This window comes from Leopardus geoffroyi, chromosome C3 (assembly GCF_018350155.1).
Source record: "Leopardus geoffroyi isolate Oge1 chromosome C3, O.geoffroyi_Oge1_pat1.0, whole genome shotgun sequence".
Taxonomy (NCBI): Eukaryota; Metazoa; Chordata; class Mammalia; order Carnivora; family Felidae; genus Leopardus; species Leopardus geoffroyi.
Genome location: NC_059338.1, coordinates 14,314,729 through 14,338,941, shown reverse-complemented (window position 1 = coordinate 14,338,941; position 24,213 = coordinate 14,314,729). Strand labels below are relative to the sequence as shown.

Below are 24,213 nucleotides of genomic sequence, written 5' to 3'. Positions count from 1 at the left end.
ACAGGAGCCTTAGAGATGCTACATCAGGGCTGGCTGGGTGGCTCAGTCAGTTAAGCGTCCAGCTCAGAGTTCCTGAGTTTGAGCCCCACCATGATGGACTCTGCTGACAGTGCAGAGCCTGCCTGGGATTCTCTGTCTCTTTCTCTTTCTGCCTGTCTCCTGCTCATGCTTGCTTTCTCTCTCAAAAATAAATAAATTAAACATAAAAAAAAAAAAAAAAAGATGCCACATCAAGGGCTAAATTTCATGCCTAATTCAATAAAATATGATTTGTTTGATTAAAATTTCTACTGCTCATAGGAATTTATGCATTTCCTTCTTTAATGGTAACATTATTTGTCAAAATAAGTCTTTATCTCAGTCTAGTAACCTTTAAAATGATTAAAAGAAGTATCTCCTTTTATATACCTTGGGGAAATATTTCTTAGGAAATATAGAATAACCCAAACATTAAATGTTAACATTTAAGCTAGTTTAGAAATTCCTCGACCTACCTAACTTAAACCATTAATCAGAAGTAACCTTTTCTCTCTTCTTGAAAGAGGTAGCGTGGAGTTAGGGGAACTTATTATGAAACGTGTAAGTAATTAATTATAACTTTACATTAATATTAGGCAATGAACATGGACCAGAATTCTCTAGGTAGGTGAAAAGGCTGGGAGGAAACTAGAGAACACAAGCTTTAGTCAAATCTATGAATGTGGAAGCTAAATTTGACTCTATTCCTTAGCTATAGGACCCTAAACAAATTACTTATTTTCAGACTGTTTATTCATCATAAAAATGGTATATTTTCTACCTTGAAGGGATTCTGTGGGATGAGAGTGAATACTTATGTGAGAGTAGTTATTTCATCTTTTAACAACCTCTGTACATGAATGAGGTGGTCACTGAAATATCAAATCATTCTGCTTTTAAGGTATAACCACCTTATGAATCCTGAGGATATCAAAATGAAAGCACAGACCTTACCCTTTCTGAGTTCTTGAACCACTCTGACTCATGGGAAGAGGGGGGAATAACAGACATTAGCAAAAATCTTGCATATCATTTCAAGACATTCATGCACTCTTTAAAGATTTTCATGAATATTAAAAAAAAAACAAACTAAAAATTAATGCTGCATTTCTGACTGACTCCTAACTTAATAATACATAGATACAAGAAAAAATAGATTAAAGAAAGTCATTCCACCAAGTTAGGAGCCACAGGTTCTCTACCAAACAGAAAAGTTCATTGCCAATGGAAGCAAAGGTTCCACGGACTTGAACTTGACTGGAAGTGCTGCTGGAACCTGCTATTTTGTCACTTTTGTTACCACAGGAACAGGCAGAAAGCTTTCTTTCCTCCAAACCCTAGCAGTTAGGCCAAAAATTAAAAATTAACTTATTTTAAAAAAATCATTCATGGCTTTAGAAAAAAGTCTTTTTCTACTTTCCAAATAGTGAGTTAATAAGGCAAGCTCATTTGCTATTTAAATTTGAAGGTTCTTCTGTTTTTAACTTCATTTAACTTCAAGAGTCATTCAAAACTTTACGCTCTAATCACTTTTGAAACACAAATTGTTGAATAAGAAGTTGTGTAAATGACATAAAGTCAAAGTCTAAAACAAACAAAAATAATTCAGAGTCTAAAAAATAATTCATTCCAATTCTTGTCAACATGCATATATTAGAGCACATCTAGGCAAGTTTCTAATACGGACGAGAGGAGTCTCATTCATTGCTCAAACATGGTAACTAACTATTCAATATTTATTGAGTATATAATATATTCTGAATTCTTAGAATAAGAATGAAGACAACTGAATATTAATTACAAGTACCTAGCATAATGCTTGACATGCAACAGGTGTTTAAAAAAGATCTGTTGGGGGGCACCTGGATGGTTCAGTTAGTTAACCAGCTGACTTCGGCTCAGGTCATGATCTCACACTGTGTGGGTGCAAGCCCTGCGTCAGGCTCTTTACTGACAGCTTGGAGCCTGGAGCCTGCTTAGGATTGCCTGGAGCCTGCTTAGGATTCTGTGTCTCCTTCTCTCTCTGCCCCTCCCTCACTCACACTCTGTCTCTCTCTAGGTCTCTCTCAATAAATAAATAAATAAATAAATAAATAAATAATTTTTTTTGTAAAATTTTTTTTATGTTTATTTATTTTTGAGACAGAGAGAGACAGAGCATGAACGGGGGAGGGGCAGAGAGAGAGGGAGACACAGAATCGGAAGCAGGCTCCAGGCTATGAGCCATCAGCCCAGAGCCCGACGCGGGGCTCGAACTCACGGACCGCGAGATCGTGACCTGAGCTGAAGTCGGACGCTCAACCGACTGAGCCACCCAGGCGCCCCATAAATAATTTTTAAAAAGAGATCTGTTGGGTGAACAAACCAATGAATGACTGAATAAAAAAAAAAGGAAAAATATGGCTTCACTAAAAATTTAGACAACCCTGATTTCAAAGTTTCTGCCACATTAACAAGCCAGATACTCTTAACTTTCTGGCTACCTTTCTAGCAGAGCAAATGTGGTGGTAAAGGACAAATTATCAAAGATGTTTTAAAGGTTTCCAGCTTGCCATAAATAAAAATGCTAAAGAGCTAAACTAATATTAATGGGTTACTTGGCCAAAATCACACTGGCCATTGCTTTGATCCCTCATTGTCGAAATAGAAACCTGACTCAAACAAACCTGACAGTATAGAATTGACCTCAAGATAAAAGACAAAAAAAAAAAAAAAAAAAAAAGAAAGGCAGTTATTTAAAAAATGCACATTTTCCACTCTGCCATTTCTTGGACCCAAAGAAAATCCAAATAATAAGAAAGAAACTACAGAAAAAAGGAAATGATCTAGAATAAACATAGTTTATATTTTTAAGAACTTAAAAAAAAAAGCAAACCACACACATTGAAACAAACAGTATGGCTCAATATATCAGTAATTCAATATTTGCATTATCAAGGACTTAATTGTAAAACGTGTTAGTTCAACCTTTAAAATTTTAAAAACCAGAAATTCACTTTAAATATAAATCACTAATAAGGTAAAATGTAATAAAAGTGTATCTAAATTATAAATGTGGTTTATCCATTAAATGAATCAAATTTTAAAAGGCAGGTTAACATTATAAGTGCCACAATACTTATGCTTTTTGGCCCCTAATTTCAAAATTGTGTGTGGATGAGGAGTCAGGAAAAGGAGATAGAAACTCTCAGGTATAACGATTTTATAAAAATATAATATAAACCACTTACAAGAACAATTTGCACAAAAGATATATTCATTTCCTGAGGATTTTTATTATTTAATTGTATACAACTTGTCTTCTGTAGCAGTAAATTACAAAATATAATCTCAGTTCTATTTTTCAAACAAATTGTTAAAGGGGTAGATAAATCATCTATTTACCCCTTTGGGGCCTAAAACTTGAAAAATCTAATCTCGACATTGGAGAAAAAGTTGAAGTCAAGATGGGAGGTATATACAACAGGAATTCAGGCTGGCTAACCTATCCGGGCATAGTCTTTCCCATTTAGATATTCCCGTGATATTATATCTTATTCAGACAAATACGACGTATAAGAGGATGGTGAAGAATTGTTCTAGGTATACCAGCATCACACTGCAAACATGGTACGTGGGCAAGTTACTTAAGCTGTATTTGCTCCTGTTTTGCCATTTCTAAAATGCAAAAAAAAAAAAAAAACGACAGCACCCACCTCAAAAGATTTACATGAGATATATGTACATAAAACTCCGCACCAAGGAATCAACCAATAGTAGCAACCCCAGCGGCACTGGGGCTTCCTTACGGAGAGCAAACTTACGTGCATAGTATGGTAAATGTCTGATCAATGAATGAAAAAGAAAATTCCATTGAGAACTTTCCAATAAGGGAATGGTTGAGCAGATAAACTAGAAAATCAAGGTTCCAGTTAGCTGGAAAGTGTTCATTCTGGCCAATCAGGCGTGATTTTTCCGAGTTTCATTAAGAAACAATGATTAAGTGCTAAGCACTATGTTATCCTCTGGGCCATAAGAAAAAAATGAATTCTACACCGACAATTGAAAAGAAGATAAGCATTTTAAGAGAACTGAAGGAGGGTTTCTCTGTATTATACGGAGGTACCTAACTATGAGTTGGTGAGAAGGTGAAAGGGAGAGGAAGGAGTTGGAAGAGTCATACTTTTTTTATTAAATAGTCCTCTGTCCTACAAATCAGTATCGCTGCAACAAGGGCAGACCAACTTATAAAGCACATTTTGTTTGGTTCCCTTAACAAGGTATTGAATGGTGAAACATTAAGACAGGTACCTATTAGATGCCTGGGGAGGGAATTCTGGGGTAATGGAAATGTCCTATATCTTGTTTTGTGTGGTGATTACACAGTATACACAACTGTCAGAACTAAAAATAATAAACATGTAACAAGTGTTTTATGTTATGCTAATGACACACACCATTAAAAAAATATATATATATGGCTCATTTAAGAAAGTACTCCCAGCTTTCTCACTGGAAAATGTCAGAATTTAAAAGTATAACCATTATAAAATGAACTACAGAACGATCTAATCTCATTCAAAACATTTCAAGCAAGATATTCTTTTAACTTTTCTCCGATAAGGGACACAGGAATTCTTTGAGATCACAGACTACTAGCGTGCCTCATGGTCTCATTCATTGCAGAATCTAAGAATGGACGTTTTCCGGCCACAGGTCACCCATTTTTCAATACTTTATGCTTGAAATTGTCAGTGGGAAACTTGTTTCACTGCTTGTCCGACGTATGCTTGGGGAAAAATAGGCCTGGCATTGCAGAGCTTTCAATTAGAAACCCAAAACCCAGCTTCTAGGTCCAGGACTAAAATGTCCATGACAAATTTGGATAACTCACTTAGGAATTCTGTGCCCGTGATAATCTCCTATCAGAGCTGTCATAAAGATAAAGTGCATGAATTTGTGAAAGCACTTTGAAAAATCAAAGCAATATATTATTTCAAAGTGGCACTGGTGATGGGGGTACCGTAGCCCTGGTCAAACCCCAAACCTAAAATCCTGGCATTTATATGTTCTTAGGGAACACTCATACACATCTCATTTGAACTAAATTGGACCGTTCAAGGGGCAGAAACAGGTAGGCCACTCCCACTCCAGAAAAGAGAGGGGTGAGTGGGGTGCCTTCTAGTACTAAGCTTCCAGAACTCTAGATTTCTGGGATTTGATCCCCCAAGACACCTGCTGCAATCTAGTACAATTAAAAAGGAACGTGAGGGGATAAGATCTATATTAAGTTAGCTTCTTCTGTCCCTAGCCTTGTCAACAATCAGGGACGAAATGAATTGCTCTTGGAGTATAGACAGCTTTACTCCCCAAATATCGTAGAGGGTTGGGCAATCAGCAAGCATTTACCGTACTCCTGCACACATCTTTAGCACACACCTCAACGCCTTCCTCAAATCGCTTCCAGCCCAGGCACGAGTGAGATCAAGGCCTAAGTGTCTTCAGATCATCCATCCCCAACTCCCTCCCCCTTCCATTCCAGGTCCGGCGGCCTCAGGCCATCACGCCCTCTCCTGATCTCCCATCCCCAGGGCAGCCAGCCTCACCAGCTGTTCCCGGCGGCTGGAGCTCCGATCGGTTGGCGCCCGGCGGCCCCGAACATTAACGACACCCAGGAGCCTGGCCTCGAGGCTCAGGCCCGAGAACAGACTCCAACTACCACAGCACCAGCGACTTCCAGAAGCAGTTCAGCATTTTGAGCTGAGCTTCCGGAAGCAGACGGGAGGCGGAAACCGGATGCCCGGAGCAACCATTACCTCTCCTCCCCGCACCGCCATCGTCGCCTGTAATCTCCTCCTTTTTAACTCACAGAAAAGATAGAGGCAAGTCCCTGGAACCTTTTCCTACGAAAAATTTCTTAAATGTCTTTCTAGTATTCTGCAAACTGAAGCAGGGTGGCAAATAGAAGTGGAGTGGTCGAAAAGTTGTACCCTCGGGACTAGCTTTATGGTTTAGCCCGGTTGCCATGGAGACCAATAGTAACACCGGTGCTCCGGCAGAAGCCGGGAGGCTATGGCCACGTTAGCTCGGCTCCAGGCTCGGTCGACGTTCCTGGCACACCAGTACTACTTCAGGAACAGGTAAGGCGTCGACTGGGGTGCAGCTCAGAGGGCTGGCTTCGCCCTCGCCAGGCGTTCCTCGGCAAGAGTTTCCTATTAACAAAGTCCCTGAATCAGTAAATACCAAGCACTTGTCCCCGCTTCGTTTGTTGGCCGCAAACTTAACCACAAGTTTAAAAGTAGTGTTACCGTACAGAGGAATTATAGATGGGGGTAAAGGGAGGACATAGTTATTAGCTTGAGATGGCTTAGGAAACTGCCCACTATAGATAAAATTGCAGAATAAAGTATTCTTCTGGGACATCATCACTCCACAGTTTGGTGAAACCCATGCCCTCCCTGTTGAAGTTTTAGTGCCCTGACTGGGGTCGCCCAGGCACTCTAGCTGGGGGATCTCCGTTGTGTCTCCCGTTTGCCTGGGGATTTGAGCCTCCATGGTTTCACAGATGTCATTGAACTCAACTGTTCCATGGCTCATTTGTCTTCCCGAAGTGACAGTATCTAAACCATTCTGGCTGTGATGAGAATAGGCTGGCATTCCTTCCCTTTCATTTATTATTACTATTAATATTTTCAGTATAGAGAGAAATCTCTAAAGATCATGAAAGAATCAAAATTCCAATGTTCGCCTAGTTAAAACAACAACAACAACAGAGTGTTTGTAGCTTTGGGCACAAAGGCCGTATAAAATATCAATATGTGAAAAAAGGTAACTGGCAGTTTCCTTAAGCAATGATTGCCATTTCCCATGTGTTATTGGTTAGATCAGCGCTTTGTAAACTGTAGTGTACATTAGAATCACTTGAGGATGATGTTAGAATATAGATTCTGATTCAGTGGGTCTCCGTTATGGCCAGAGAATCTGCATTCTCAGAGGAGTTCCTGTGAGGCCCCATTGTGCAAAAAAAAAAAAAAAAAAAATGTGTGTGTGTGTGGGGGGGGGGGGCTTTGTGGAAAAGGAACTAGGTATGGGTCTATTTCTTACACATCCTTAACAAATTATGTATCTATTCCCACTTTGCATGAGGGAAGGAAAATGAGATTCATATAGAAAAAATTCACAAGCTATTCAAAGTGATGTTGGTTTGATGGGAGGAGATTAAGCCAAGAGACCAAAACAGGTGGCTACTGTAGATTTAGAATTAATGGTTTGCATAGGTGTAAACTTTCATACAGGTATAATGAGAACTTTTACAGAAATAAAATTAGAGGAAAAAAGTTACTGGAATGAATTTTTAAAAAAATAAACGTTTCTAGTTACAAATATAGTAAATGAATTTAAAATAGAAAAGTCACTAGTGAGAGGTAAATGTTTTAGGAGAGCAACATGGAGGACATATCCAGGGGATTTAGTATGTGAATGATAGTCACTGCAGAACTTGGGAGTGGGAGTGGGAAGAAGATAAATGACTAATAAAGAAGTAGTAGAAGAAAACTTTCCTAAACTGGAGAAAGAATATGGCTTTGAATGGAGAGGGCTCTGAGTATGAGACAGGATTTTTTTATTTAAAGACACACTTCTTAGATGTTATCTGGCAAAATTTCAAGGATACAGAAACAATTTTACAAGCTCCTAATCTAGACAGACAAGAAAAAGTTATTTGCCAACGAAGAAAGAAGCACTGATTGGTTCATAAGCAACACAGGGACTTCTAAGAGAAAAAAAGGACAATAATTATTGATTATTCAAGGCAATATCTAAAAAACCTAAACCCATCAAAGCTCTTATTCATTCTTTTTTTTTTTTTTTGATGAAAGAAAGACGTTTTCAGATATATAAAGACTCAGGGTTATGTCATCCATATAGCCTATTGGAGGAAATGTACTCAAGAAAGTACTCTCTGAAATCAAGTGAAGATTAAATTAGAGCAAAGATCTCAAGATAGGGGAAGAGGAGCAAAAGAAGTAATAGAAACAATAAGGAATAACTGTACTTGTATTTATAGTTAAATCTAGACGAACGCTGTTCCTGAGATTTATGGGATACCCCTAATTCCATGCAGTTAAAAGAATCCAATAGGCACTTTGAGTTTGCTTCCTACACAACTCCTTGTGCATTTCAAAAATTCATTAGTACATTTTCCACCTTGTAAGTGATCACAGACAGTAGTGTTGTGAATAATCTCATTAATACAGTAATGCAGGTCATTCTATATCCAGCTTCTAATATCAGTTTTTCCCCACTCTGCCAGCCTATGTGATAATAATAATTACTCCAGAGGCCAGTCTTTTTAGTGACCTCGGAACTCCCCACAGTCTCTCCCATCACCCAGTCTCAAAGACAGTGGCATATGTTTAAGGTTCGCAGTGCTGCCTACCAGGCTATCTTTCAATTTTTTAAGTTTTATGTAGCCAAAGTTGTCAATCTATTATTTTGGCTCTGGGGATTTTGCCTTCATTGGAATGGTCTTTCTCAACCCGTGGTTATAAGAAAATTCTCTGTGTTTACTGACAATATTTTAAAAGTTTTATTACGTGTTTCTTCACCCTGCAATTGTGTTTGTGTGTTTGTATCAGGTGAGATAGGGACTTAACTTTTAGTATAGAAATTGTCTCAAAGCCTTTACTGAACATTCCACACTTTCCTTACCAGTTTTATGTATTGCAAGATAAATTAAAGTTGTAAAAATTGCAAAGGAAGAAGCAAAATTGGCTTTGTTCACTGACAACATGATCCTGTGCATAGAAAACTAAGTTACCTACAAAAACATCCAGAAATAAGTGAATTTAGCAAGGTTGTAGGACACAATACACAAAAATCAATGGCCTTTTTATGTAATAGCAATGAGCAATTGTAATTTGAAACTATAAAAACAATTCAATCTATAAGAGCATCAAAATACATGTTACTTTATCTATTGACCTTGTAGAAATACCTTGTGTACACAATTTGTACACAAAAGTGTTTTAAGTACAGGGTTATCTGTAAAGCATTCATTAAAGCATTACTTCTTTTTAAAAAGTTGTGTTTTTTTTTTTTTTTTTTTTTTTTGAGAGAGAGAGAATGAACGGGAAAGGGGCAGAGGGAGAAGGAGAGAGAGAATCTCAAGCAGGCTCCATGCCCAGTGTGGAGCCTTATGCAGGGCTTGATCTCACGACTTTGTAGAGATCATCATAACCTGAGCCAAAATCAAGAGTGGGACACTTAACAGACTGAGCCACCCAGGTGCCCCTAAAGCATTATTTCTAACAGGGGGGAAAAAAAAACCAAACCCTGAAAGTAACTTGTATATATTTGTAACTAATCTGGCTAAATAAATTAAGGCATATACACATGATGGAATATTATGTAGCAGTTTACTTATTTATTTATTTATTTATTTATTTATTTATTTTAATGTTTATTTATTTTTGAGACAGAGACAGAGCATGAACGGGGGAGGGGCAGAGAGAGAGGGAGACACAGAATCCGATGCAGGCTCCAGGCTCTGAGCTGTCAGCACAGAGCCCGACGCAGGGCTCGAACTCACGGACCATGAGATCATGACCTGAGCCGAAGTCGGACGCTCAACCGACTGAGCCATCCAGGCGCCCCACGTAGCACTTTAAAAGTGAAAAATTTTAGGGCTTCCTGGGTGGCTCAGTCTGTTAAGTGGTGGACTCTTGGTTTCAGCTCAGGTCACGATCTCATTGCTTCATGGTGAGTTCAAGCCCCACCTGGGGCTCTGCACTGACAGTGTGGAGCCTGCTTGGGATTCTCTCTCTCCCCCTCCCCTGCTTGTGCTTTCTCCATCTCTCTTAAAATAAGTAAGTACAATTTTTAAAACAATAAATGAAAGTGAAAAATTTTATGCCTAATGACATAAAAAATTCAGAGACAAATTAAGTTTAAAAAAACAGCTCACAGAAAACATATAATACATTTTGTATGAAATGTTTATGCATACAGAGAGACATAGGAGCTGAAATCATAGATAAAAAACTGTTAACAGTGATTAGATTTTGAGAATTGGAAGATAGGGAAGGTTGGAATGGTATCTTAATTTTTTCTCTATATTTTTCCATGTAGTTTACAATTTTATATTAAATATTGGGTATTCATTATAATTTATAAAGTAAACAGTAAATAAATAGGAAAAAAAATCCTAAGGCAAAAGTTTTCTTTTGAAAACACAAAATTAAACATATAAAATAAGTGACCTTGAAGATGTAACTGATACAAAATTTGCCTTGCCACCGTGAAAAATTAGAAAACTGAACAAAATATGTGGAAAATTACTTTTAGACATTTTGATACAACAGTGTAGGATTGTAATCTCTTAGTGAAAGGAAACAAATGAGGTTATCTAGACAGTTACTCCCACTTTATGCGTGGCAGTAGTTTCTGAACAAAATTCAAACTCAACAGCATAGTGTTCATATTGTCTAGCATCTGTTCCTAAATTAGTAGTAGGACAAAAATACAGCAAACTGTGACCTACACCCAGGAGGAAAAACAGCCAATTAGTAGAAACAGACCCGGAAATACAAAGATGATACAATTAGCATAGAAGGTGTTTTAAGTAGCTTTCAAAACATGCATAAAGACTTAAAGGAAACTATATGCATAATGAGTTAAATGGAAATAAGAAGAAGATGAAACTTTAGAGATACAAAACAGATTATCTGAAACAAAAAAATTCAGATGGACTTAACATCAGATTAAAATCCTGCAAATAAAACATTAGTGAACTTGAAGACTTTACAAATACATATTGTTGAGTAGAGCAGTATATAAAAGTTAATTAGATCAAATTGGTTAATAAGTGTTGTTAGGGTCTTTTATATTGCTGTTGATTTCCTATACAGTTGACTTATCAATTATTCAGAGAGGCATGTTGAAATATCTAACTCTTACTGTGAATTTGTCTCTTTCTCCCTTTAGTTTTGTCAGGTTTTGCTTCACATATTTTGAAGCTCTATTATTAGGTGCATACTCACTTAGGATTATTACATTTTCCTAATAAATTAACCTTTTTATCAATATAAATATTTTATGCATGATAGTTTTTTTTATCTTAAGTCTACTTTAAATGTCAAAATTATTTTAAACTGTAAAACTATTTGAATAAAATGAAACAATTTTGAGATGCCATTCTTTCCTGTGTGTGTATATATACACACATATACATATATATATACATATATATACATATATACATGTATACACATATATACATGCATGTAGGTATTTAAAATTACTGAAATAATCTGAAACTTATAAAAAGTTCTAATGCAATACAGATTTTTTTTCTCATAAATCATATGATGGTAAGTTGCAAGCTGATGGCCCATTGTCCCCCAAATTCTTTCCACTTAAAGACATTGTATAACTATAATTCCACTGTGAAAATCAAGAAATTAACATTGATACATTTCTATCATCTAATCTTCAGACTCCATTCAAGCTTTGCAAGTTGTTGGAATAATGTTATTTATAGCAAAAGGATCCTAAGTGTCTTATCTCCTTAGTTATCTTTAATATGGAACATTTTCACGGTCTTTCTTTGATTTTCATAACCTTACTACTTTTGAAGATCAATTATTTTGTAAAATTTCACTCAATTTGGATCATTCTGATTTTTTTTTTTCCTCTTGATTAGACTCAGGTTATGTATCTTTGGCAGAAATATCACAGAAATGATGCCATTATCTTTTTCATATATTCTACCCGGTACTACATAATTTTTATTTGTTTCATTAGTGATAGTCTTTATTTGGATCATTGACCAAGATAATTTCTGCTAGGCCCCTCTACTATAATGTTCTCTTCCCCCACCCCACTTTGTGTGTAGTAGGTATATTGTTTTTAATGTTTATTTATTTTTAGAGAGAGATTGTGACCTGGGGAGGGGCAGAAAGAGAGGGAGAGAGAGAATCACGAACTGTGAGATCATGACCTGAGCCAAAATCAAGAGTTGGGTGCTTAAATGACTTAGCCACTCAGGTGCCTCCAGTAGGTATTTTTTAAAAGCAAGTAATTTGAAGCTGTGCATGTACTCCATTCGTCATCAAACTTTCAATGTATTTATTTACTTATGCACATCATTATGGACTCATTGGTTCCTATTCAGTGGGTTAACATCACTTTTATTACTTATGTTTATGCTACCATTGTCCCACTCTTTCACAATGGGAGCCACTAGAAGCTTATCATTGTACCCTGATCATCGCAATGCTTTCTTGCTTTCTGACACAGAAAAAATGGGTTCCAGGCTCATCTTTTTCTTTTCCTGCCCCGGATCTGGAGTCATCTATTTCTTCAAGGAGCCCTTGCTTCTTTTAATGAGTGCCCTGCTGTTGGGTTGCTGCTCTCAGATTTTCTTAAGTGGACAGAGTTAGAAAATATGTGCATGTATGCATTTGCATGCAGTTTACATCTGCACTTTATTCATCCACCTACCCATGTGTGTGTTGAAATCCATAAGTTTGCGTTGACAATTTCATTTCAAATCTAGCACCATGGATTCACTCTAGTTTATCTCCCTTTCCTTTCCTTTCCTTTCCTTTCCTTTCCTTTCCTTTTTTTTTTTTTTTAAACACTGAGAAACTGCGCTCTCGTTATCCTTAATATATTGCTTAAGTTGATCAATTTTCTGTAATCAAACTCCTGTCACCATAACTGCCCTCTCTTTTATGGACACCCTTTTCATGTACTGTGGGCTCTACCTCTCCATGCTGGACCTGTTCATCAAACTGGGTACTCTTTTCATCATTCTTGGGTTTTGATTCTCTGTTCTGGCTGCCCTTCCTTGTAGAAACTTTCTTCACCTTTCCTCGACACCTAAACACTTAGACATTCTCTCCATAGGAACACTGTTCTTAGTTTGTGACATCCTACCCCAGGCTGCCCTTTCATGTGGATGTCCATCTTAGCCTACAAAGGCTTAGCGAGAACAATGTGACTCCCCATCCCCCAACACTCCTGTCCCCTCTACCACAGATTCCTGGTTTCTTTGCCCACTGCCAATTTCTTTTGGACTTAATTGTTCAGGAAATGAAGAGAAGGTAGAGGGAAAAGGTAGAAAAGTAAATAATAAAACATTTTGCAAATACATTATAAATCTGCATGTTAACTCCTACTTTATGATCTAATACATATGTATTTATGACTCATTATTCATTGAGCTGTGAAATAATAATGAGGACCATTAATGAAATCAAAACATGGCTTCTAGATTCTAAAATGTAGTTCTGTTTTTCAACAAGTAATTATTGACCTCTTATTAGGCACATGAGTGATAACTAAAGCATAAAGTATAGATCAAACATAGTTTCTGCCTTTAAGGAGCTTGACATCCTTAACACCTAACAGTGAAACGATATGCAAAAATTATTTTACATAATCAATGTATTTTATAATACAGGTCAGCTAATACTGGAATTTTATTCCTAGTATCTAAAATAGCTAAAATTCATATGATAATGAGAAGCAAAGATGATTGGGTTTTTAATCTAGTTTTTATTCAATAGCTAGTACACATAGGTCAGACTATCACAGTAAGGTGATATATAAAATGTGTATTTTTTGCACATTACCAGAAATATATTTAACTACACATTTTTTCATTTTCTGTTTATTGTCAATTAATTTCTAGCCACTAATGATACACATGAATATAGTGTTATCCAGGGTTATAGTACTTATTTCTAGTTGATGATGAAGTGACTGGAAACTTCCAGCTTTTTCTCAATGTTTTATTACATTCCTGGTAATACTTTTGGTCTTTCATCATTATTAATTCATTTAGTATTCATTGTGATAATACTGATCATAATAAATTTATTTCAAATTCATGTAGATGTCATATTTTATTCACTGCTATAGGATTTTCATTGTAATTTGGAACTAATTAATATACCATTAAAATAAAGTGTTACCCACATTTTTCATTTTAAACATAAAAAGTCTAGCAGTTCATGACATATTGTATGAGTATTCAGCATCCCAGTGGTAACCCAAGTATCTGTAAATTTCATTTTTAAGCAGTTAAAAGAAAAGCAACGGAAAAATGTGTATAGAAGTCGAATTACAGCATATAAGTTAAAACGTAGCAGTAAATTAACTACTATTTTTTTAAATCTTTCCCTTTAATTAAGATGTATAGTTCTTATTAGTATGATATAATATCTGTGCTTATATTTATGTGTGTTAGTGTTTATAACTCCAAAAGAGAGAATTTAATCTTCTTCTTGACTATGTATTACATGTTAGCATTAATACCAGGCGAGATTAGAAAGCAAAATGGATCATTTGATTGCTTATTTTTTACATTTCTAATGACAATTATATAAGTAAAGGGTAGGATCAAACTATATATTAGTTAAAAGGAAGTATTAGGTGTATCTGTAAATCTTACTCAATTTTTTTCTACCTGTTTTGCAAAAGTAGTCACTTGTTGATTGTTGGTGGGGGAGGAAAAGCAAGTGCTTTCAGTAATTTAAACAGAGTATATTAAAAAGAAGGAAAACAGAAAACATCTATAATCATATTAAATGTTAATGGTTAAACAGGGTTAAGAAACCATGAAAAATAACCATTATCATGAATTCTCCTTCACATCAGCCTTATCAAGTACAATTATTCTTTCCTTTTTCCCACTCTGTCATCTTTGAATTGCCTGCTCTACTGGACACTGTGTTGCTGGATCATCTCTGTTGTTGCCATGAATGAGATCTCATATCCTGCACTATCACATCCTCTTACTGGCTAGGATAAGATTTGAGAAAACAAAAGATTCTCTCCGACCCTGCAACTCCTTGAAACATTGACCTTATTTTCATGACTTCTTCACAGTATTTGACAGTACTCAGTCATGGTCCTTCTTCCTGATACCCTTCCATTAACTTCTACGACAATGCAAAGTACTTGTCTCTTATAATTGCGCCTTATTTTTCCCTTCCTTATTTAACATCCTTAAGTTTTCCGAGTTTCTCATTTATATAAACAAAAATTTTCTGTTTGTGTGTAAAGGCTGAATTACTTCCTACCAGCAATTTAATGAGTTCCTCTTCCACTAATTCTTACCAACACTTGGTATATCAGAAATTTTTGGTGTTTAGCCCTAGATCTTGATGTCTTTTCCATCTTAGTCTCAGCTTATTTTGTTTTAAGGAGATTGGTGCTCTTTTATGCCACAGAATTTTAATATTATATTTGAAAATGGCTTACATGCATTCTTCCTTTTACCTTTTTTTTCCCTTCTCTTTTTTACTTTTTATTTACTTTCTATCTCCTGTTTTTATCTTTCCTCTCTCTCTTCTCCTTCAGGCACAATGATGGTTAAGAACCCAGCCTCTGGAGCTGGGAGTCTGGAGTCTCTCCAGACTACCTAGGATCAGATTTCAGCTCTGATGCATATTAAGACCTTGGACATATCCTTATACCTCTGTCTGCCTTAGTATCTTCTTCTGTCAAATGGGGATACTATTTCAGTGTCGTGAGTAAGTGTAGTGAGGGAAGCTTGTGAATGGCAGTCTTCACAAGGATTGAATATGTCTGTAATAGGTATGCCATTCCCTGAGAGAAAGCAGCTTTGCTAAGACAAAGGTTGACTGTTAGGAGAAACATCAATTAACTCAGGAACCACCGGGAATGCATGTGGGACAAAATGGATTCGATTGCTGACTGTGGGATTTTAAAGTTTAGTGGAAAGACCATCATTAAACAACACAATATATGGTTGTGTTAAATATTATAAAGAGCTGTGAAGATGTTTAATAAAAGGCTTAATGTGGTCTGAGGAGTCAGGGTAGGCTCCGTGGAGGAAAGGACGTCCGGCCATTCTATTTGCCATGTGGAGCACAATCCAAGAATATAGTTTATATGTGTCTCTGCTATAATGTTGTACATGTGGTGTAAACATAAAACCATAATCAAACTTTCTTTTCTTCTCCTAATTGTCTAGTGTGTCCCCTTCACCTTACTCATTTGTGTGAATTTTCTCCACTACTCTTTTTCACATCTGGGTCACTGACTGTTGCATAATCTTTGTTTTCTTTCTTTCTTTCTTTTTTTTTTTTTTTTTTTTTTTTTTTTTTTAGTCCTATACAGTCTGCTTTTTAGGTAACTCTCCTGCTTCTCTAGAACTATAATCCATCCGCTCCAACTGTTTGCCACCAACAGCTTAATTGCTCATCCGATTTTCTTTCTGTTAGCCAACATCATAGTTTTGTCTAAGAATTTTATTGTTTGAGGTTTCTTCCCCCCTTCTATTTTTGTTTATGAAATACACAAATTTAATGAAAACTATATATTTAAGCTAGCATATCATGACCAAAAAAAAAAAAAAAAAAAAAAAAAAAAAAAAAAAACCCAAAACCCAAAAAACCTGTCCAAAGAAACATTATTTTGAGAGAATTAAAAAAAAAAAGTCAGAAATAAACAATTAGCCATTCTTTATTCATTCAGCAAACGTAAAGTGCTAATTAGGTGCCAGCCAGCATTCTGGGAAAGAAATTCCTCTGTGGTGCACAGTACTTGCCTTCAGCAATATCACTTTATGCAGTAGGGGTGGGCAGGGAGAACTGAATGACTTGCAAGATTAAGATGGAAATCTGTCTTGACGAAACCTTTTTTTGCTGTAAGTCAGTGCAGTCTAACAACTGAATTTCTTGTCTCTTTCTACACCCTATGGCCCTGCCCCCTGCTTGAACTTACATGGAGTTTCTGAGAATTCTATCTAGACTGGGCATTCTGTGATGGATTCATTTTACTTAGAGGCAATTCATTTAACTGATGCATTGAGTGCAATATGCAAGCATTTTAATCTTGCCTGATATGTGTAGTGGCATTCAAATAGCAAATTCAAGTAATTATGTTTTTAAAATAATGAAAACATGCACGTTGCCATTTTTATTTCCTTATAAAAATCACTGGTAAATTAATAAGTTGCAAAGTAGTGATTATAAAATTTAAAAAAAAAAAAAAGTAAACTTGTTGATAGCACATGACCTCTCAGAGAAAGGTTAACTCTAAAAATATAGCTCATTATTTCTGAAATGCTTTATTTAGTATTTTAATTTTATTTAAAATGACATTTGAATTATAATTATCATTTTGGAAGAAATTAAAGATTAAGTTTAACAGGTTGCTTTGCTTTGGAATTATATTAGTCACTAATGAAATGCTTTAAAAATTTCCTTTTAGTGCTGTAGATGTATTTAGAAAAAAGGAGTATGATGCAGCAGTTAAAATCCAGAGCTGGTTTCGAGGATGTCGAATTCGGGCATATCTCAGGTATGTGATTTTTGTCATAGAAACGTCAGATATATCATAAAAATATACTCCTCAGAAAATCTAATTTATTCATGTAAGTGCTCATTGCAAATAAGCTTTCATTTTACTTGTAATGAAGTTAATAAATTATATGATGCCCTTTTGGTTTTTTCTTACACATCAAAGAACTAAATTATATTGACCATATCTCTACTTTAAAAAATTCTCAATATCCTAAATATACTAGATTAGATTTTTTCTTCAAATTCCATAGGATGTGACAAATGACTGGACTTGTATTTATAGGAATGAATTCACTGCTAAGAAAGCAAAAACAAAACAAAACAAAAAGGAAGCTATTCCAGTCTTCTCCAACATGTTGATATGTAAAGGCAAATGATGCCGGAATGCTGCCATGCTGCTTTTAAAGAGACAGAAATTGATCCCTGCTTATCTTCAGTGCTCAAACTTTCCTTCAGTCTCTTACAATTCCAAAAAATACTGCCTGGGATAAGGTGGAGGAAGAACATGCCTCGTATGTAATAACCCACTCAGATGGCGAGCTGGGGATTATGATGTATAGTTCCTTCTATTAGCTAGTAGGAGCCAGACTTGAAGATTTAGGTACAAACGTGAGGTTTCTCTTTTGGGCACTATACAAACTAGGAACATGGCGGCAAAGAGACTATTTTCTTTAATTGAGAAGATTAATAAGACACTAGCTTGGATAGACTGGGTAATATAAGGTGAAAGAGGAAGTGTTTCTCGACCTCGAGAACTATTTCTAAGTACTTACAGTGACTCACATCGATAGTGCCCGACTTATTTCTCAACATGTTCCTTTGACCAGTTTTATAGTCTTACATTCAGAAATATTTCCAAGAATTAGTACTGAAGAATAATTGAAATTTAAAAATGTCTAATCATAAGCCCAAAAGGAATACTGAATATTTATCTCTGCCTTTTTTTCTACCTCAAGAAATGAAGAATTCTACTGCAGAATGATAGTTCTACTTTTTAAAAGTACACCATAAACTTGGCTTTGAATTTTATTTCTTGAATTATAGAAAGGTATAGTCTAAGAAAAAATTTAACAGTGAATCTGGTTCCAGGAAAGCATACTAATAAGTGTATGTTTTTCACAGGTATTTACACAGAGTAGCAACTGTTATTCAAAAATGTTGGAGAGGTTACTTAGGCAGACAACATTATCAACTAATTGTGAAGGTAAATATTATAAAGTTTTTATATATTAGCATTTGAATCATACAATATGCTGTTAACTTACTCGCTTCAGTCATTTACACGCAGTTTGAAGTTATTGGTAATGAATAATTATGTAAGAACAAAATTGGTTTTAAATTTTGGAATGAGACCTCTTCTGAGAAGCCTTTTCTGATTTTCCATGGGAAATTAATGACTCATGGGGCACTTGGGTGGCTCAGTCAGTTGAGTGCCCAACTCTTTTTTTTTTTTTTTTAATTTTTTTTTTTCAATGTTTATTTATTTTTGGGACAGAGAGAGACAGAGCATGAACGGGGGAGGGGCAGAGAGAGAGGGAGACACAGAATCGGAAACAGGCTCCAGGCTCTGAGCCATCAGCCCAGAGCCTGACGCGGGGCTCGAACTCACAGACCGCGAGATCGTGACCTGGCTGAAGTTGGACGCGTAACAGACTGCGCCACCCAGGCGCCCCGAGTGCCCAACTCTTGATTTCGGCTCAGGTCAGGATATTGCGAGTTTGTGGGATCGAGCCCTACTTTGGGCTCTGGGATTCCTGCTTGGGATTCTCTCTCCCTCTCTGCCTCTCCCCTGCTTGCTCTCTCTCTCTCTCTCAAAATAAATAAACATTAAAAAAAAGAGTTAATGGGGGCGCCTGGGTGGCTCAGTCGGTTAAGCATCCGACCTCAGTTTAGGTCATGATCTCACAGTTTGTGAGTTCGAGCCCTGCCTCGGGCTCTTTGCTGACAGCTCAGAGTCTGAAGCCTGATTCTGATTCTGTGTCTCCCCGTCTCTCTCTGCCTCTCTCTCTCTCTCAAAATAAAATAAACATTAAAAAAAAAAAAAAAAAAAAGAGAGTTAATGACTCATTTATTTGTACCCGAACTACAAGAGATACTTGATTTTTGGTAAAGTACCTTTCACAGCGTATGCATTTATTTGCACTTATTTGTTGATGATTTCCTCTAGTTTCTGCATGGTGAGCTCTTTCTAAGTAGGCACAGTAGCCTGTTCATGTTTGGACTGTCAACCTCTGGACAAATTCCTGTTCCATAACATAGTGAATAAACATTTGTTGAATTGAAGTGCCCAAAATCAGTTCCACCGAATATAAAAATAAGGCACTTTCTCCTTGTGCTGCTTACCTTTGACTATTATTGGCTGTTGGGATATTTTAAAGATTTGCCTTAAGAAATGCAGTATACCACAACCATCTCTATCCACTGATAGCCTTGCAGAAGTATATGATAGCATGCCAACATCTACTTCGTTTAGCTAAGACTTTTAGGAAATGAAGAAAAAAATTTTTTAATCTTTTTTAAATGTTTATTTGTGAGAGAGAGACAGAGTATGAGCAGGGGAGGGGCAGAGAGAGAGGGAGACACAGAATTCAAAGCAGGCTCTAGGCTCTGAGCTGTCAGCACGGAGCCCAGTGCAGTTTGAACTCACTCACTGTGAGATCCTGACCTGAGTTGAAGTCGGAGGCTTAACAAACTGAGCCACCCAGGCACCCCAGAAAAAAATATTTTTTTGATAAAAATGAGAACGTTTTTAACCAGTACCCTACTTCATTTACTTTTTGGTTTGTTACTGTTTTCAATTGTGATTGTTTGTTTTTCATTTATTCTCGATTAGTTGCCTCTAAGTGAAATTAAAAGATGTAAATAGGAAAAGATAAGAATAAGGTGAAAATGTTTATTCAACACATTTATGAGCTAAACCTAGAAGATAGTCACTTCAGTCCCTACACCTGTACGTATTTCATAATACCTTCTCTAAATAACATGATTTTCTCAAGTTAAGTCCCTATACTTCTACTAATACTGTATGTTCCTAGTTAATTAATATATGTCACTTAAGTTCTCAAAATCCACCAAAAGATAAGTTTATTCTTTTAGCTCAACCGATTAAATAAGCCCACTCTCCTGTCTATAACAAATGTAAAAGGCTTCTCATTAATCTCATCAGTTGTTAGCATGGGTTTCCTGTCTGGAACGCTAATCTCTTACATCATTGACATTTCAGACTGCTTAAAAAGTAATTTTTTAAAAATATTTATTTATTTTTGGGAGAATGAAAGCAAGGGAGGGGCAGAGAGAGGGGGGCAGAGGATTTGAATTGGGCTCTGTGCTGACAGGCTGACAGCAGTGAGTCCGATGTGGGGCTCTAGCCCATGAACTGTGAGATCACGACCTGAGCCAAAGTCGGATACTCAACTGAGCCACTCAAGTGCCCCAAAAAAGTAATTTTTAAATTTTGAAATAATTTCAGATTTACAGAAAAGTTGCAAAAATAGTCCAAAGAGTTCCCATATATTCTTTGCTTTATCGTTTTCTCTCTTGTCTCTCTCCCTACATGTTTTTTTTTTTGTCTTTTTTCTTTATGAATACATATCATTAGTTATTTTGAATCACTTGAGACAAAGTTGCAGAAGTGATGCCCTTTACCTCTATGTTTTTGAGTGGTGTTTTCTACCATAACCATACTAAAATGATCAGAATCAGGAGACCATTATCTGTATAATGCTGTTAGCTAATCTATACACTGTATTCATATTTCATTGATTGTGCCAGTAATGTCGTTTATAGTAAAAGCATCTTTTCCAAGATGTTACATTGTGCTTAATTGTTGTGTTTCTTTAGTCACCTTTAATGTGCTTAGCCTGTGGTTGCCTTTGATGACTTTGATGTTTCTGAAGAGTATAAACTATTTTTTAAGTTACTTCTCAATTTTGGTTTAATTATGTGTCTTTATTTTTAAGACTGAAGTTATGCATTTTTATCAGGAATACATCTCAATACATAATATTAGGAACATGATGTCAGTTTATCCCATGATAGCTGATGCTAACTTTGATAATTTAAAGTGGAGTCACTCACACTGTAAACTTATTATATCTTATGAGGGGATATTTCAAGACTGTGTATGTATATCTTCTTTCTCATCAAGCTTTTTTTTTTTTTTTTAAAGTTTATTTATTTTTGAGACAGAGAGAGACAGAGCATGAATGGGGGAGGGGCAGAGAGAGAGGGAGACACAGAATCGGAAGCAGGCTCCAGGCTCTGAGCCATCACCCCAGAGCCCGACGCGGGGCCCGAACTCACGGACCGCGAGATGGTGACCTGAGGTGAAGTCGGACGCTTAACCGACTGAGCCAGCCAGGCGCCCCTAATCAAGCTTTTTCATACTAGGTTTAGCATTCAATGATGGCTTTGGTCAGAATCAATTTTTATATTTGTTAAATAGCAATTTTCTAACTCTGTCATTCCTTCTACATTTACTTGTTAGCATATTAGTATAAGAAAGAGCTTTTTTGTGGTCCTATTTTTTAAATTATTTACATCAATGTGAACTCATGGATTCCTGTTTTATTCAGTGGGTCATAATAAATTACTATCACTGATTGGTTCAGTGCTCAAATTGTCCCGGATTTGGCCATCAGAAGCTCCGTCAAACCAACTTTTAATAGATTCAGATTGCTTAGAGGGGATGATCAAAAAATTAAAGTATTTTTTCATGGAGTGCTGGGATCTTGATCCCATTATTCTTTAGTGGTTGGGGATCTATATCAATGTATAGACAAAGCAATGAAGTAGACCTATATGCATATGGTGTTCCATGAACATTACTGACTTCACTTCCATTGTTGTAATTACTCACAAGTCACTAGTCAGAAGGTTATGAATTACTGAGACCTCTTTTTAATCAAATACACAAGAGTGTAAACATTTCAGTGACTATTGTTAAAGTATTCATCTTGGGAATCTATATTTATTTTAATGATGCTGGAGTTGCTGAAAAAAAAATCTTAAAAAATTCATATAATGAGCCATTCTAGAAAATGTGTCTTGTTACTTCAGTGTCTTAACTGAGTTTGGTCAAAAAAAGTATTACTCATGAGGAGCCTGGGTGTGTTAGTCGGTTAAGCGTCTGACTTCGGCTCAGGTCATGATTTCACAGTCTGTGAGTTGGAGCCCTGCATTGAGCTCTGTGCTGATAGCTCAGAGCCTGGAGCCTGCTTCGGATTCTGTGTCTCCCTCTCTCCCTGCCCCTCCCCAACTCATGATCTGTCTCTGTCTCTGTCTCTCTCTCTCTCAGTCTCTCTCTCTCTCTCTCTCTCAAAAATAAATAAACTTAAAAAGAATAATTAAAAAAAGAGTATCACTCAGTATGATCACTAAGTTATTCTCTGGTTTAGGATCCAATTGTCTGAGCTCTTGGGGGATGGGGGGAAAGGTGGAGATTTTCCTCATTTAGATTGGTTCTTGATGGTTTTTAAGTTTATTAAGTTGTAAGCTATTTTAGAATAAGTCTGTTTTATTTATTTATCTATTTTTGCCATTATGTACACAGTACCTAACATAAGGATCTCAAATAACATAATCAAATCTCAATAAGTAATTGTTGAATGATATTAAAATAGCTGCCATTTACTGATTGACAAGTATGACTAAAATATTATAGTAAGCATTTTACACATTTATTGTGTATACCAACTAAAGTCTTATACCAGTCCTAAATATCATCACCATTTTATCAATGAAGAACTTTAATCTTAGAGGTGGTTATTTCCCCAAGGACATATTGTTACTGATAAGTGGAAGAAAGTTCAAACCCAGTTTGATGTGATTCTCAAACTGTTTATAGTATTGGGTTGGTAGGCAATTGAAGTTAAGTTCATTATTGGAGATTTCCCCCCCTTTGGCTTATGCAGAAGTCCGTGAGGCTTAAGTAGTGCTAACATACCAGAGATCCCACCTTTGTGGAGCCTTCATTCAGGGGAGGTCCCTTGTCCTAGCCCATGTATTTGATCTCTCAATGTTCATCCTTTAAGAACTCTATAGTTAGTGGGCCACATAAAGGGAATGGGGATTTTTGTTAGAGCCCTATCCCGATATCCCTAGTACTTTGAGTCCTGTCTCTTCCACAGCTGCCACCAAGTTTATTCCTAGAGTTTCAGCCACTTCCCAGAAGCGATAGGGATGCCAAATGTTGTATTTCCTTATTTCAGAAAGCTAATGCCCAGCTCCTTCCCAGGCATATGGAATCTTTGCTCCTTTATTTCTCTTTCTCTGCCCACACCTCCCCTCTTACTATCTCTCTACCATTCTAGCACAATTTCTCAGAGCTCAGGTTTTAGGAAAGCAAAGCTAGGTAGATATAGACAGTCACTCATAAGCCATCTGAAGCAAGAATGCATGAAAGGACCTGCTACTTTCTTGGGTTGGGGAGTGGGGTGTGAATATTGTCTAAGTGTACATTAATTATCTTGTCACACACATTAGTACACACTGTCACACACATAGTCTGTAGTATCTATGTTTAAACCATTTCCCACACTTATTCTGCATAATTCTTTTGGCCTAATAGCTATATACAATAATAATAATGCCATATACTACCGATTAAGTTATAAAATAAGTGATAGAGTTTAGTGATTTTGAAACGTTAGTAACAGAACTCCCCCTTCACTAAAATTTTAGCAAAATTTTTAGCTCCATATGGTAAGCAGTGCAAGCACTGCAGCTGTTTGGAAGTTGAAGAAATTCAACTGCTTGGACCTTTTCCCTGTGGCCTCTATTGTCACCCAAGCCACCCCTGCATGATTCGAAGGCCACTGGTTTAATTTGCTAGTCTGGGAAAGGATCACAAAAAGCTAATGATATTAATTGCCTAAGG

The 24,213-nt window shown here is 36.4% G+C and overlaps 2 protein-coding genes across 7 annotated transcripts in view; one reads left to right on the top strand and one right to left on the bottom strand.

The window, feature by feature from the left end:
- GPATCH2 (G-patch domain containing 2) overlaps positions 1-5,782 on the bottom strand; it is a 179,183-nt gene extending 173,401 nt beyond the window's left edge. For all 4 annotated transcript variants that reach the window (XM_045455750.1, XM_045455751.1, XM_045455752.1 and 1 more), the window contains exon 1: positions 5,604-5,782. In XM_045455750.1, coding sequence (XP_045311706.1) covers positions 5,604-5,659 — 56 coding nt within the window. In that variant the 5' untranslated portion in view covers positions 5,660-5,782. The remainder of the gene's footprint in view (positions 1-5,603) is intronic.
- A 25-nt stretch (positions 5,783-5,807) lies between these two features.
- The window catches only part of SPATA17 (spermatogenesis associated 17), a 200,901-nt gene continuing 182,495 nt past the window's right edge, over positions 5,808-24,213 (top strand). For 2 of the 3 annotated variants that reach the window (XM_045455755.1, XM_045455756.1), the window contains exons 1-3: positions 5,808-6,137; positions 17,245-17,334; positions 18,459-18,540. In XM_045455755.1, coding sequence (XP_045311711.1) covers positions 6,070-6,137; positions 17,245-17,334; positions 18,459-18,540 — 240 coding nt within the window. In that variant the 5' untranslated portion in view covers positions 5,808-6,069. The remainder of the gene's footprint in view (positions 6,138-17,244; positions 17,335-18,458; positions 18,541-24,213) is intronic. The other variant, XM_045455757.1, reaches the window with a different exon arrangement.